Source organism: Corythoichthys intestinalis, chromosome 12, assembly GCF_030265065.1.
Source record: "Corythoichthys intestinalis isolate RoL2023-P3 chromosome 12, ASM3026506v1, whole genome shotgun sequence".
Classification (NCBI taxonomy): domain Eukaryota; kingdom Metazoa; phylum Chordata; class Actinopteri; order Syngnathiformes; family Syngnathidae; genus Corythoichthys; species Corythoichthys intestinalis.
The window spans coordinates 11749855-11766646 of NC_080406.1; the positions used below are offsets into that span (position 1 = coordinate 11749855).

The following is a 16792-nucleotide window of genomic DNA, read 5'->3' on the forward strand; positions in this document are numbered from 1 at the left end:
TTGTCTCATCCCGTCTTTCCTCTTCATTTTGCTTTTGCTGCTCATTTTGTGAAATATCAACAGTGCTGTCCTGTTCGTTAATGTTCCTCTTGGGTTCAAATTGAAAGGGCTGAACAGATGACATGTTTATGTCGCTTGTCATACTCTGGAAGCCCGGCAGCGTAGTCCAGTGACGTCACCACCCTGCGACGTCAACAACAATGGCGACCTACTAGTTAAATTAATTTTACAAATTGTATAAAAACTAGAGATGTCCTTATCGATCCGATCACGTCATTTTCAAAGTATCGGAATCTGCAAAAAAAATCGGCCATGCCTTTTTTTAATATATATACTGTATATATTTTAATTAAATCGTTTTCTAATTGTATTTAACGTTACAGACATAATATGTTACACTCATCCAGAGTCTTTAGTTTAGGCTTAAGGTAGGGTTATCAAATTTATCTCGATAACGGCGTCAATTAGTATATCAAAAAATATGTCACGTTAAAATATTTAACGCAATTAATGTATGCGCTGCACGACCCTCTCACTCATTGTCGCGCTCAATCTGTAATGACGCCGTTTTACCTATATAGAGAGATAAAATGCAGCGCTAAATAAGAAGAGTGAATTTTGGCAGCCTTTGGAGCCTTTTTTTAATTGGCTAAAGCCTTGCAATCCCTCTCCCTATTATTAGAAATATCATGGGAAGCAATGTGAGGAAGCAAGGGGGCAATTGATCTTTGTCTTAACACCTTAAGTTATTTCTAGGGGTGTCAAACGATTAAAACTTTTAATCGAGTTAATTACAGCTTAAAAATTAATTAATCGTAATTAATCGCAATTAATCGCAATTCAAACCATCTATAAAATGTGCCATATTTTTCTGTAAATTATTGTTGGAATGGAAAGATAAGACACAAGATGGATATACAGTGCCTTGCAAAAGTATTCGGCCCCCTTGAACCTTGCAACCTTTCGCCACATTTCAGGCTTCAAACATAAAGATATAAAATTTTAATTTTTTGTCAAGAATCAACAACAAGTGGGACACAATCGTGAAGTGGAACAAAATTTATTGGATAATTTAAACTTTTTTAAAAAATAAAAAACTGAAAAGTGGGGCGTGCAATATTATTCGGCCCACTTGCGTTAATACTTTGTAGCGCCACCTTTTGCTCCAATTACAGCTGCAAGTCGCTCGGGGTATGTTTCTATCAGTTTTGCACATCGAGAGACTGACATTGTTGCCCATTCTTCCTTGCAAAACAGCTCGAGCTCAGTGAGGTTGGATGGAGAGTGTTTGTGAACAGCAGTCTTCAGCACTTTCCACAGATTCTCGATTGGATTCAGGTCTGGACTTTGACTTGGCCATTCTAACACCTGGATACGTTTATTTTTGAACCATTCCATTGTAGATTTGGCTTTATGTTTTGGATCATTGTCCTGTTGGAAGATAAATCTCCGTCCCAGTCTCAGGTCTTGTGCAGACACCAACAGGTTTTCTTCCAGAATGTTCCTGTATTTGGCTGCATCCATCTTCCCGTCAATTTTAACCATCTTCCCAGTCCCTGCTGAAGAAAAGCAGGCCCAAACCATGATGCTGCCACCACCATGTTTGACAGTGGGGATGGTGTGTTCTGGGTGATGAGCTGTGTTGATTTTACGCCAAACATATCGTTTTGCATTGTGGCCAAAAAGTTCAATTTTGGTTTCATCTGACCAGAGCACCTTCTTCCACATGTTTGGTGTGTTTCCCAGGTGGCTTGTGGCAAACTTTAAACGAGACTTTTTATGGATATCTTTGAGAAATGGCTTTCTTCTTTCCACTCTTCCATAAAGGCCAGATTTGTGCAGTGTACGACTGATTGTTGTCCTATGGACAGACTCTCCCACCTCAGCTGTAGATCTCTGCAGTTCATTCAGAGTGATCTCGGGCCTCTTGGCTGCATCTCTGATCAGTTTTCTCCTTGTTTGAGAAGAAAGTTTGGAAGGACGGCCGGGTCTTGGTAGATTTGCAGTGGTCTGATGCTCCTTCCATTTCAATATGATGGCTTGCACAGTGCTCCTTGAGATGTTTAAAGCTTGGGAAATCTTTTTGTATCCAAATCCGGCTTTAAACTTCTCCACAACAGTATCTCGGACCTGCCTGGTGTGTTCCTTGGTTTTCATAATGCTCTCTGCACTTTAAATAGAACCCTGAGACTATCACAGAGCAGGTGCATTTATATGGAGACTTGATTACACACATTTGGATTCTGTTTATCATCATCGGTCATTTAGGACAACATTGGATCATTCAGAGATCCTCAATGAACTTCTGGAGTGAGTTTGCTGCACTGAAAGTAAAGGGGCCGAATAATATTGCACGCCCCACTTTTCAGTTTTTTATTTTTTAAAAAAAAGTTTAAAGTATCCAATAAATGTTGTTCCACTTCACGATTGTGTCCCACTTGTTGTTGATTCTTGACAAAAAAATTAAATTTCATATCTTTATGTTTGAAGCCTGAAATGTGGCGAAAGGTTGCAAGATTCAAGGGGGCCGAACACTTTTGCAAGGCACTGTATACATTCAACATACGGTACATAAGTACTGTATTTCTTTATTCTAACAATAAATCAACAAGATGGCATTACCATTATTAACATTCTGTTAAAGCGATCCATGGATCGAAAGACTTGTAGTTCTTAAAAGATAATGTTAGTACAAGTTATAGAAATTTTATATTAAAACCCCTCTTCATGTTTTCATTTGAATAAAATTTGTAAAATTTTCAATCAAAAAATAAACTAGTAGCCCGCCATTGTTGATGTCAATAATTACTTACAAAATGCTCCTGGGTGCTGAAGCCTATAAAATCAGTCGCACCCAAGCGCCAGCAGAGGCCGGCAAAACTCTGAAAAACACAACCAGTACACCTTTCACTGAGCTGTCATTTTAATCTGTTTTAGCGGGGCATTTGTGCGTTAATTGCGTCAAATATTTTAACGGGATTAATTTAAAAAATTAATTACCGCTCGTTAACGCGATAATTTTGACAGCCCTAGTTATTTCCCAATGCAGGCAAGATTTATCAATTGGTAGCACGACGCACAGTCATGGTTCCGCTTCCTATCATGCATTTGGGATGGCCACAGTATCATTTACTGAAAGCTCAACAAATACACTAGATGGCAATATTTAGTCACAATATACAAAGTCGCAAGTCTTTCTATCCGTGGATCCCTCTCACAGAAAGAATGTTAATAATGTAAATGCCACCTTGAGGATTTATTGTCATAATAAACAAATACAGTCCTTATGTACTGTATGTTGAATGTATATATTCGTCTGAGTTTTATTCATTTTTTTCTTAATGCATTTCCAAAATGTATATGATCGGAAAAAATTATCGGGAATGATTGGAATTGAATCGGGAGCAAAAAAAAGCAATCGGATCGGGAAATACCGGGATCGGCAAATACTCAAACTAAAACGATCGGGATCGGATCGGGAGCAAAAAAACATGATCGGAACAACCCTAATGAAAATGAAAAAAATCAATACGGATTTTTAAATCAAATTATTTTAACTCATACTAACGTTTATCTTTGAAAAACTACTAGGCTTTCTATCCGTGGTTCCCTTTAAATCTGAAGCTTACGCGAGTTCCTCACTGTGGCTCTTTAACAAGCTAGAAAGCAAACATTTCACAAAGAGAGAATGTGAGCGATACTGACGTGGGCGACCACCAACTCACATTTTGTAAGACAGCCATGCAAATAAATTAGTAGATAACACTGTTGACCCAGAAAGAATGAACCTTTTAAATCAAATGTTGGCATCTCACGTTGAATACTTCTTATGCAAACATGTGACTGATTCTCAGCTGGAGGCTTGTCAGGTGAAAACATTAAGCAGGCCCAACGAGTCAAGGAGTTCGATGACCACTCAAAGGCTGAGCCCCGTCTTTAAAAGAAGAACAGAATAGTGAACGATAACGGAGCGGTGTAGAAGGAGGGTTCGAGTAACTTGTAGCTGTACTGAGATACTGTATACACACGTCAACCTGACTGATGAAATTCTGGAAAAACAGAGACGCATTCCTTGGAGGTGCCCTCACCATTTATCAAAGCTTTGATACGGTGACATGCGAGGCAAATGACAAACCGCAGACTCACATATTGTTTTAGATATTTCAGAAAGTAAAACAAGTCAATGTTGGACCAAGATGGATACACCAAACCTTGTGCCCATGTAATGAAATAATTTGTCTAAGCAACGGTAAAGATTTCAGTTCGCGAATGCAAGGATTTACTGTTCGGAAATGCAAATTAACACAAATTTGAGAAAAGATGGCAGGGGAAAAGCAAATCTGTGACATAGTACAGATGTTCAGGAAGGAAACATCAGTAGCGGCGTCCCATTTGTCTCGATAGTCATCGCTCGCGTCTCCTGTTGAGGCCATTATCTCCGCGGTCTTCCTGTTCATCAGTTCTGAAGAGTTCTGTCACGATGAAGTCAAAGGATGCTAATCAGATTATCCCGAGACAGATCATGGGTTCTTTTGAAGGAATCCTACCGCTGCTCCAACGTGGACATTTTTTGCTTGATAAGCTCGATGTCAGTTTGAGTCAAAAAGATACAAATTCAGCCCTTGTAGTCGTGTTGTTCAGAAAGTTCTGTTGCCCTGTAATCATACAGTGGTTAGTTCAACTTTTAAACATTGTCATTTCATGATTCACGCAGTGTATTTTAAACAGCAGCATGAATAGCTTTTTTTGAAAGCTACGCCTAAATTATTTTTAGCGGAAGGATATTGTCATGTGAAATCCAGTTGGGGCTCAAGGTATCATTACCCCATGTCAAGAATTTGGGCCTCTAGATGTGAGCTCCACTGCTATGTTCACTCTCTGAGTCAGTCCAGAATCTGTACTTCTTAGAGTTGAGTCTGTTCGAATGTCAAATTTGTCGATAAAAAAAACAAACAAACATTTATCTGTTTTTGATAAAGTCCTCTTTTCTTTTAGGTGTCTTCATCTTGTGTCCCGGCGACGAACTACGAGCTGGTAAGTGAATTTTTTTACAAGTAAACTTAAACCTGTTATTAGTCCACCTCTAAGGTATCAATTGGAGGCTCCTTAAAGGGAACCTCGGACTTGTAGGCTCTAATACGACACAATTGTTCTCTTTTACTAAAATATGTTAGAAACACATAAAATATTGCCATTGATTTACAAAACTATAATATTTAGTACATGTTTTGACTTGCGAAGGGCGCCATATTTTACGCGCCCGATGGACGCTTGGGGTGATGACGTAGTTGGCCTTGACTGGGAGAATAGCTGTGCTAGCTAGCAAGCAAAGCTAGTATGAAGACTGGCATGATTTTGCCACATTCTGCTGCTGTTCAGATTGTTTTGTTAGAAAGCTGTGGGATGAGTTCCCGATGTTGTACTTGCATCCAATTCCGGCTCATCTGCAGTGTCTTTGAACCGATCCTAGGCAGGTTGCCGAAATATTGACTTGGTTCCATTTGACGGTTTGTATTCTCGATGCCTTCGTTGTTTGCCTTCGTTTTTTTTTTGTGGCGAAACGTCCAACACATGTGCACATCGGTTAAAAGCTGCGAGTACTTTTTTTATTGAGTCTTTTATTAGCTTTTTATTATCTCAAAATTAGGGCTGTAAAACGATTAAAATTTTAAATCCAGTTAATCACAGCTTAAAAATTAATCGTAATTAATCGTAATTCAAACCATCTATAAAATATGCCATATTTTTCTGTAAATTATTGTTGGAGTGGAAAGATAAGACACAAGACGGATATATACATTCAACATACTGTACATAAGTACTGTATTTGTTTATTATAACAATAAATCAACAAGATGGCATTAACATTATCATTCTGTTAAAGCGATCCATGGATCGAAAGACTTGTAGTTCTTAAAAGATAAATGTTAGTACAAGATATAGAAATTTTATATCAAAACCCCTCTTAATGTTTTTGTTTTAATAAAATGTGTAAAATTTTCAATCAAAAAATAAACTAGTAGCTCGCCATTGTTGATGTCAACCCATAAAATCAGTCGCACGAAAGCGCCAGCAGAGGGAGACAAAAACACAAGTAACAAGTGGACATGACACTGCTGTCATTTTAATCTGTTTGAACGGGGCATGTGCGTTAATTGCGTCAAATATTTTAACGTGATAATTTAAAAAATTAACGCTCGTTAACGCGATAATTTTGACAGCCTTACTCAAAATACATTTTGCTGGTGTTTCCCTCTCATACTTTCTCGTCACGTAGCGTACTTACCACCCTTTTTTGATATTACTATGTTTAAGTATTTTATTAAGGCACTTTTAGTGGGGGTGGGCCATCTTAGGCACCCCACGAGTCGATTCGATTACGATTCAGTGGGCAACGATTCGATTCTTGAACGATGATCACGATTATTGATGCATCATACATTACTAGTTAATATAACAGTCTAGACAAACAAATTTTTGTCCTTTATTCATTTAAAATATCCTAATGATTCAACAGGAACGATGGAAACATGCCCATACAACAAAAACCTGCCCTTAAGCTGCTTTTTTATTTATTCATTTTTACAACAAAGTGCAAAAACATTAACCATTTTAAAGGGAGTACTTATTTCATTCAACAATACAACAAAATTTACAAAGGTGGAATGAATTCTACATTTTCTGTAAACAAAGTGTATTCAGAAATAAGCCTTCTTTTAACCATATACTTTGTTTTCACAGATTTCTGTACTATTTCGCATGTTTGTAGTGTTACCGCTGTACTTAATCATGGTTTTACACGTTCTGCATATGAAATACACATTAGCGAAGTAGCTAAATTCTCGGCACAAACTATTAACACCTCAAAAACAACAACAATAAAGGCTAAACAGTACAAGAGGGTTCGTGTGCTTTTTCTTGCGCGCTCTTGGTCTCTCGCAGTTTTTTTTTTTTTTTCAGCGTTCCTCCACCGCACCTAGACAAAATAAACAATGAAACCGTTTTTTCCGACTTGTTTATAGCGATTGTGTTCATCCGAGAGCAGACGACTGACAGTATGATACAAAGTGCCTCTGCGGCCATTACTGATTGACAGCTGCTCGTCACGCCTCCCGATGACGTTAGATAATTGATAATGCTCTTTGTGACAGTCCACGATGATCAGGCAGGCTCTGGTCTTGTAATGGTTTAAGTCATCCAGTTCCAAAAACACGCTGCAACATGACGACACAATGTCATGTAATCTAACACTGCGATGGTCGTGTACAAGCAAAAAAAGAAAAAAAAAACTGTAGTCTGGGGAAGGCATTAGCAGCATGAAATTTGCCAAGCAAATGCCGACTAGAAAGTGCGTTAAAATGCACATCAGCAATTTTGTGGTCTATTTTTCCATTTCCCAAAGTCATTTCAAAGATAAACGCTTCCAAGATATTTTGTCGCATTGCTACGAAATTTGACAATTTGAACGTACAATAGCAACATTAAATTTAGCAGGCATGTCTAGCATGAGTAAACCCACTACTTAAAGTCAGTTTTAGGGCTGCAGCTATCGATTATTTTAGTAATTGATAAATCTATCAACGAGTTAGTTCGAAAAATCGAGTAATCGGATTTGGGACATTTAATGCGTTACAGAATAAATTTTAGGAGATGTAAAATAAGGGCTCGCTAAGATTGCATTTCAAAAGAGCATTAAAAAAAATACAAATACAATTCCTGAGTGTTTCTTCAAACTATGCTGAACTGCACTTTCATTGAGAAATAAAATATCTGAACTTAGCCTTGAATTGTATAATTTATAATAGAGAATAATAATTAGAGAATGTTAGTACAACAAAAGAACAATTGGCTAACTTGCGTTGCAAAAGTCTGCTAGCTTGAATGCTATAAAATGGTAACTTTTTTTTCTCTTTTTTTATAATACTCTTTGTTCAAACACATATTCTCACAAAAAATAGCTAACCATACCTATACACTAGATTACGAATGCATAAAAAATATATATTAGCTCAAACAAAAACTTACCCTATGTTGGTCTTAACAGGGAGCTGCTGTATTCAGCTTTGTTAAATGAGTCGCGTCATATTCACTGTTGCCACTAAAGGGCAGTGTATTCAACCAAATCATTAAAACAAAACACTTTCAAAACAAACCATTACAAGGCCACTCTAATTAAACGAATCCTCGATGCAGCAAAATTTGATTCAAATCTTTTTTCTAATCGAATTACCGGAGTTAATCGATTAATCGTTGCAGCACTAGTCAGTTTGGTTCGAAGCTGCCGTTTTAACGCCAATTTGGTTTCCTCGAGATATTCTCTGAATGCTATCACCTATTAACCGTATAAACCAAACAAAGAGAGAACTCAAAATCATTCCAAAAAGGAGTTTTCAATTTTGATGATTCACATTAGAGCTGAAATGATTACTCGAGCAACTCGAGTTACTCGAGTTTAAAAACTGATCCGAGTAATTTTATTCACCTCGAGTAATCTTTTATTTTGACAGCTCTAAGCATCACGTTTTGCTCGGACTACTTTTAATGCGGAACAATGCTCTGATATCACGTGCGTAGAGGAAGCAAAAAAAAAAAAAAAAACTTACTGCAGCCGACAGCCGCTACAAACGACGCCGAGGTTGCTAAATACAAGCCCGCACGATGCTACATTGGTAGCAGGTAGCTTCTGATGAGTCTCATAGAGATCACATGTGTTTAAGTAGATGCGAAATGACAGACTCGGTCGCGTCTGGGCAGCGTTAGCAAACCGCCATCTTAAAGCAGTATAGCGCTAAGCGCTAATAAAGAGCGCTAAGCGCTAATAAATAAGATTAACGTGACTGTCACGAGCTCACGTAACGTTAGCCCTGCGGAGGGCTAGGTTTCTATTAATTATGACCACTTTCGATGCGTGGCTAAAGTGTCTTACATACAGGCTTTAACATAACATTGCGTTGTGGAGTGATGAGGGTGTAAAATAAAAACTCAATAATGCTAACTATCAATTTTAGCTCAGTAGTCATTGCTGGATAAAACACCAAGTAGCACTGGTCCCTAATGTGCTCCAATACAGCCTGTATCATACATTTATTTTAAACACTGCAAAAACTCAAAATCCTATCAGGACTTACAGTTTAGACTAACTTAAAACTTAACTAGAACTTAAAAATGGCTTGACACAAATAGAAATTCAATTGAAGCACGTGAGGGAAAAAATCCTAACTTTTAAGTGATGTGTGTTATCAAGCGTAACGGCATTTTTAGGTATAATATATATATATATTAGGGCTGTCAAACGATTAAAATTTTTAATCGAGTTAATTACAGCTTAAAAATTAATTAATCGTAATTAATCGCAATTCAAACCATCTATAAAATATGCCATATTTTTCTGTAAATTATATATATATTCTGTAAAATAAATTGTTGGAATGGAAAGATAAGACACAAGATGGATATATACAGTGGGGAGAACAAGTATTTGATACACTGCCAATGGGAAAATCCATTGGCAGTGTATCAAATACTTGTTCTCCCCACTGTACATTCAACATACGGTACATAAGGACTGTAGTGGGCATTTCACTCTACTGTCATTTAAATCTGTCTATGCTGTCCTCACTCCGAAGCGTCTACTTTTTCCAAAGCTAGACAGCTAGTGAACGATGCCTTAATAATCAGACTTCTTCCTTTTTCATTTGATTTATTAATAAAAAAGCCTCAAACCATTGTCCTCTTTAGACCGTCATAAAACTACAAAAAAAAAAAAAAGTACACAAGCATTGCATTAGCAACAACGTTAGCTTAGCACGCTATACAGGTTCACTAAACATAAACAAAAAGCGTCTCATACAAAAAATATAACATTTCGCTTACTAACATAATATGTACATTCTTTACAACAACCATACTTAGGGACAAATCTTGTCCAAGGATCATATAAGCACAACATTACAACGTAGGCTTCAGCCCGAGACGTCGTGCAGCCATATGAACTGGCAAGAAAAAAATAAACCATGTCGCAAAGCGACCACAAGAGTTCGCTGTTGTGCTGCTGCACAAAAAGCCTTGCTGTAAAACTTACCAAAAGGCAGAATACTGTCTGAGCGGGACATGCGCGTTAATTGCATCAAATATTTTAATGTGATTAATTTGAAAAATTAATTACCGCGCGTTAACGCGATAATTTTGACAGCCCTAATATATATATGTATATATATATATATATATATATATATATATTTTTTATATCTAAAGGTTTTTTGAGTGAAAGCAGTGAATTAGTGTTTTTTTTAATTCTAGTCACATCTGAAAGGTAATTGTTGGATGTTTTCAACAATATACATCGAAAATTAAGACATTGATTGACTGAAAATGGTTCAAGATTAGATGAAATGTCTTGTTTTCTCATGTATATTTATAATTGCTCACCTAAAAATATATTTGTTTTATCCGATTACTCGATTAATCGATAGAATTTTCAGTCGATTACTCGATTACTAAAATATTCGATAGCAGCAGCCCTAATTCACATTCACAAAAAAACAAACAAACAAAAAAAACCTACCATAACTCAGCACTGTCAAGCACATTAACGGTATGTTAAATTTAGTGGTGTAGCAATGACACAAGGCTCCGAGAAGGTATTTTATATTCTCAAAGCAGACATTTAACCTTTGCCAATATAAATAAAGTACAAATATAAAGCTGTTTTTAGAGATATGAATCCAAAAGTTGTGGTCTGAAATCAACCTAACAGCTTTGGGGGTGAAAAGAGGTGAATCCAACGGGTTCTGGGAATCTGCTGCATCCCGATGACATATTTTGGTCTAACTATGGAAGTGGGATGTAGTGCGAGTATGAAGTGTATTTCATGAGAAGTAAAAACACACTTGCCTCTTTGCCTTTTTTGGTCAACAGGCCCTGCGTGCGGCGGGGATACGGGCTGCTCACCCTCTTACTTGCATGTTTTGTATTTTAATGGTTTTGGATGCTTGACAAACTAAAGCAAATACCCCTCCAGCCTCCGTACATTTCTTTTCTCCCAGGGAAAATGCTTTCTCCGTGTCTTATGTTACATGCAAAGACGCTGATGTAATGATGCGCGAACAAGTTATTTAAAAAAAATAACTGAGTAAGATGCTTTCTGCATTAAGACATTTTTTCAAAGTTTGCAGACTTTGATGACGTGTTAGTTTCTCGTGGAAATTACCCACTTATTACCTCATTAGGTCACAGAATGTCACTTTGCCAGCTCAGTGTTGGTGTTGTGCGTGTTTATCAAAGCAGTGCTACGGCAAAGTCATCCTGTATGTGGTGCCGATTCCCACCCAAGTATTGCATAGCCAAGAACGTCTTAGTTCAGCTTGATTAAGTGCTTCGCTCAGGTAAAGTGAACACTCACTCAAGATGTCAGCAGACGGTTTATTGTGTATATCCAGACATTTCAAGACAAAAATATGCACTGAACCAGAATAAAATAATTTTGTAAAAACAAAAAAATAAAAAATAAATCTTTCCACGGGCATGACACTAGTTGTTGATTTAAAACAAAAGTTTGTGTTGCTATATGTATTTTTTTGTTTTTTTAATTCTTTACTAAGACTAACACGATAATTATTTTTTTTTAATTAATCACGTTAAAATATTTGACGCATTTAACGCACATGCCCCGCTCAAACAGATTAAAATGACAGCACAGTGTCATGTCCACTTGTAACTTATGTTTTTTCGTGTTTTGTCGCCCTCCGCTGGCGCTTGGGTGCGACCGATTTTATGGGTTTCAGCACCATGAATGAGAATTGTGTAATTATTGACATCAACAATGGCGAGCTACTAGTTTATTTTTTGATTGAAAATTTTACAAATTTTATTAAAACGAAAACATTAAGACGGGTTTTAATATAAAATTTCTATAACTTGTACTAACATTTATCTTTTAAGAACTCCCAAGTCTTTCTTTCCATGGATCGCTTTAACAGTTAATAATGTTAATAATGTTAATGCCATCTTGTTGATTTATTGTTATAATAAACAAATACAGTACTCATGTACCGTAAGTTGAATGTATATATCTGTCTTGTGTCTTATCTTTCCATTCCAACAATAATTTCCTGAAAAATATGGCATATTTTATATATGGTTTGAGTTGCGATTAATTACGATTAATTAATTTTTGAGCTGTAATTAACTCGATTAAAAATTTTAATCGTTTGACAGCCCTACTATAGAGTAATTCAGTTACTAACTCAGTTACTTTTTGGAAGAAGTAGTGAGTAACTATAACTAATTACTTTTTTAAAGTAACGTGCCCAACACTGTTCAATATGGACCAATCACTCGAAGGAGCGTTTCTAGTACCTTATTGATTCTGTGCCACAAAGAATTAAGGCCAAAGGTTGTCCAACATCATACTAGAAATTAAGCTTGAGAACGATAAACCGATACGACCGGATATCCGGTTTTACATGCGAGAGATACAGCTGTATCGATAGTAAACTTACCATTCGATAGTAATTAGACATTAAGTATTCAATGAACCGATAGTAGAGATAGAATTCGACTATCGCAAACACAAGAATCGGCTTCTAATGCCTAGTTCAATGCATTGCTTAATATAATAATAATTTAGCTTTTACCTCACATGCTGCGCTTGCGTCATTCACCACACAGCGCACTTAGATTGTGACCTCCGTCGTGGTTGCCTTAACTTCCCATTCATTTCGGCAGAACCGCGAGGAGTCGCCGTCATTACCCGATCGTCACGGGCGTGTCATAACAATGCGAGAGCTAACAAAACCACTGTAACGCACGCTCCGTAGCGTTTTCTTCACAGCCCAAAATGAAACTAGTAGTGGCAACGAAGCAACATGCTAAAACAATGGACAGTTTACGCACCATGCCAGCGACGTGCAGCGATTGATTTTCAACGCACCCCGGAAAACAAAAGTCGGACTTTGAAGTGACGAAGGCAGCTAGATCTGTTCGCATAGGACAGAGCTAGTGTGAAGCGGTATAGAGATCGTTTTGAGTTTTTAACCCTGAAAAATAACCCACTACAATGGTTGAAAAGGCGGCATATTGTTTCCACGAAACGCAGTCTACTTCAACATAATCGTGTGAATCAGTTGATCTTCCTCAAGAAAAATCTGCCCTTCAAAAAAGATGTAGACAGTCATGAGGAATAGAAAAATGTGGAAGCACAGGCATAAGTGAATGACTTTGCTGTGTATAAGGTTAAAGTAATGATTATAGATCTGTCTGTCTAAAATGCCATGTTTTTATTCCCCCTGTTATACCACTGGTAAAGCATAATTTATTATTTATCTATGATAACGCTAGTAGGTTTAATTATTTTTTTCTAGAGCTGCTGCATATAATTAATATTTTTTGCTTGTAAGGTGTTTACGTTGAAAGTCTGCACTTAAATTACCTACCGATTGTGTTCAAAACACCAGGAAATACAGTAATTAAATTACTGCACTTTATTGTTGTCTGTCACTGGAGTTTATGTTATTATCTATCCCATCCAACAAAATGACAGTCAAATAGTAAGCTTTATTTTTTTTCCATATAAAAATTAATCATAACATTGGTATGAAATTTTGTTAATTTAATCTTTAATCTTTTTTTATATGTTTAAAATACTGTACGAACACACACAACAAATGTTTACTATCGTATCGTTTTCAATCTGTATCGAACCGTATCGTTCTTAAACTGTATCGAATCGCTTGGCCTTAAAAATATATCGTTTTTTAATCGAATCGTATCGTTCTTAAACTGTATCGAATCGTATCGAATCGCTCGGCCTTAAAAATGTATCGTTTTTTTAATCGAATCGTAACCTGTGCATCTAGATACATATCGAATAGGCTTCATGCCAGATGCCAGAGATTCCCAACCCTACTAGAAATATGTACCAGTCAGTGCAGGGCCGGCCCAGGCCATTTGGGGGCCCTAAGCAAATTAATGCAAAGGGGCCCATATTTTTGGCCCACCATTTCGTCACGGTGTACTGTGAAACCCATACATGCAATCCAACACATACGTCCATATTTTGTATATAAATCAGATTTTGTTGCACTGCATACTTCAAACTTCTCACCCCAAATGATTGTCAGTACTTACAGTAGATAGCGCCAAACCTTTTTCTAAAAGAGGAAAGAAGTTAAGGAAGAACTTTTATTTTTTTTCAAGCTTGTAATCAAGTATCAAAACTCACAAAAGTCAAATAAAGCGAACTGTAGTAGGGCTGCAGCTATCGAATATTTTAGTAATCGAGTAATCGACTGAAAATTCTATCGATTAATCGAGTAATCGGATAAAACAAATATATTTTCAGGTGAAGAGCAATTATAGATATACATGAGAAAACAAGACATTTGATCATTTTCAGTCAATCAATGTCTTTATTTTTGATGTATATTGTTGAAAACAGCCTACAATTGCGTCTCAGATGTAATTAGAATTTTAAAAAATGACTAATTCACTGCTTTCACTCAAAAAAAAACCTTTAGATCTTATTTTAAAAAAGTATATACATATACATATATATATATATATATATAAACACACCTAAAAATGCCTTTATGCTTGATAACACACATCATTTAAAAGTTAGGATTTTTTCCCACGTTTTTCAATTGAATTTCTATTTGTGTCAACTAGAACTTAAAAATGGCTTAAGTTTTAAGTTAGTCTAAACTGTAAGTCCTGATAGGATTTTGAGTTTTTCACTGTTCAAAATAAATGTATGATACAGGCTGTATTGGAGCACATTAGGGACTAGTGCTACTTGGTGTTTTATCCAGCAATGACTACTGAGCTAAAATTGATAGTTAGCATTATTGAGTTTTTATTTTACACCCTCATCACTCTACAACGCTATGTTATGTTAAAGCCTGTATGTAAGACACGTTAGCCATGCATCGAAAGTGGTCTTAATTAATTGAAACCTAGCCCTCTGCAGGGCTAACGTAAGGTGAGCTAGTAGTGACAGTAACGTTAATCTTATATATCAGCGCTTAGCGCTCTTTATTAGCGCTTAGCGCTGTACTGCTTTAAGATGGCGGCTGTTTGCTAACGCAGCCCAGACGCGGCCTAGTCTATCATTGTGCATCTAGTTCAACATACATGTGATCTCTATGAGACTCATTGGACGCTACCTGCAACTAACGTAGCATGTGTGGGCTAGTATTTAGCAACGTCGGCGTCGTTTGTAGTGGTTGTCGGCTGCAATAAGTTTTTTTTTTTGCTTCTTCCTCTACGCACGTGACATCAGCGCGTTGTCCTGCATTAAAAGTAGTCCGAGCAAAACGTGATGCTTAGAGCTGTCAAAATAAATGATTACTCGAGGTGAATAAAATTACTCGGCTCAGTTTTTAAACTCGAGTTACTCGAGTTGCTCGAGTATTCGTTTCAGCTCTAGTAGTAAACAAATAGAATATAAATTAAACAATCACCAGATTGGGGGCCCCCTAGTGGTCAGGGGCCCTATGCAGCTGGATAGTCTGCGTATAGGCTGGGCCGGCCCTGAGTCAGTGGTGTCCAAACCAGAGGTTGCGCTAGACATTTTCGTTGTCTGTCATTTTGACTGACAGGGTCATAAAAATCCGGCCATAATCTATTTTTACCCGTCACTTAAATTTTTAAAATGATAATGATGACATATTCAATAGTATTTAGTTTTCATTCATTTTTAATTAATATTGTAACGCTTGCTTGGCGGCGAAAAATTAGACACGGAAGTCGTGATATTTTTGGTATTTGGTATTTTACTACATAGTCTGTGGTGATCGTTTGGTGCCCAGATTTCTTGTCGAATTACAGCAGTCCATCTCGCTCTCCACTTCGGGTCTCTCAGAATATGGTAGAACTTCAAGTCTCTCCGTCGATCTTCTCTGTTACTGCAACCAACCGCCACACACGCCTTCACCATTTTGATCATTAATGTTAACGAGCAGTAAAACACGCCGTAATAGGAGGCATGTACGTAGCAGTAATGTGTAAACACGACCAACTAACGGATAATATGGCGGCTCCAGTAGGGGGGCAGAGTTTTGACGTCATGTGATTGGGGTCTATACACAGGCGGCAATCTAGTCCACCAATTGGATGACGCGCTGGCACACCGGGTGCACCAATAAGAACCTCGCGTTGATGTGTCAATCATGGTGCCGCCGCCAGACCCCGGTGACACTACAATATTCTGACGGAATAGCCAACGACGTCATGCATTAAGAGAGAATAGCTAATTAATATGCTCACTCGCCACCCTGTGGTCTGGGGTGGGTGTGAATTGCAACCTGTCAAAATGACGGACGGACTTCAGTTTTTTCTGTCACCGTTTTAAAAAACCAGTCAACGACGGAAAATATTCGGTTAACGCGACCCCTGGTCCAAACTATTCCACATAGGGCCGCAGTGGGAGCGGGTTTTTGTTCAAACCCATCATGAGGACAACCTTTCACCAATCTGGTGTCTCACAAGTGTAATCAGTTGATTGCAGTCAGGTGCTGCTTGTTTTAGCACAAACTTCATTGGTTAAACTTTCTGTGCTCGATTGGTGGGAACAAAAACCAGGACCCACAGCGGCCCTTGAGGACAGGTTTGGACACCCATGGTGTACCTAATCAAGAGTGTATGTCTAAGGTCTCAGATACTATTGCAAACTGCCACAACACATTCATTGCGAATACGTGCCCAAGTCGGTCCCTGATGAGGATAAGCGCTATAGATAATGGCTAGTTAGCGGGTGTGTCTGTGAGTTGACTGTGTTTGCATACAAACATTT

General features: G+C 37.5%; 1 protein-coding gene across 8 annotated transcripts in view; it reads left to right on the top strand.

The window, feature by feature from the left end:
- The window catches only part of tns1b (tensin 1b), a 342679-nt gene that overhangs the window by 182657 nt on the left and 143230 nt on the right, over positions 1 to 16792 (top strand). For all 8 annotated transcript variants that reach the window (XM_057852347.1, XM_057852354.1, XM_057852346.1 and 5 more), the window contains one exon: positions 4996 to 5034. In XM_057852347.1, the coding sequence (XP_057708330.1) occupies positions 4996 to 5034 (39 nt within the window). The remainder of the gene's footprint in view (positions 1 to 4995; positions 5035 to 16792) is intronic.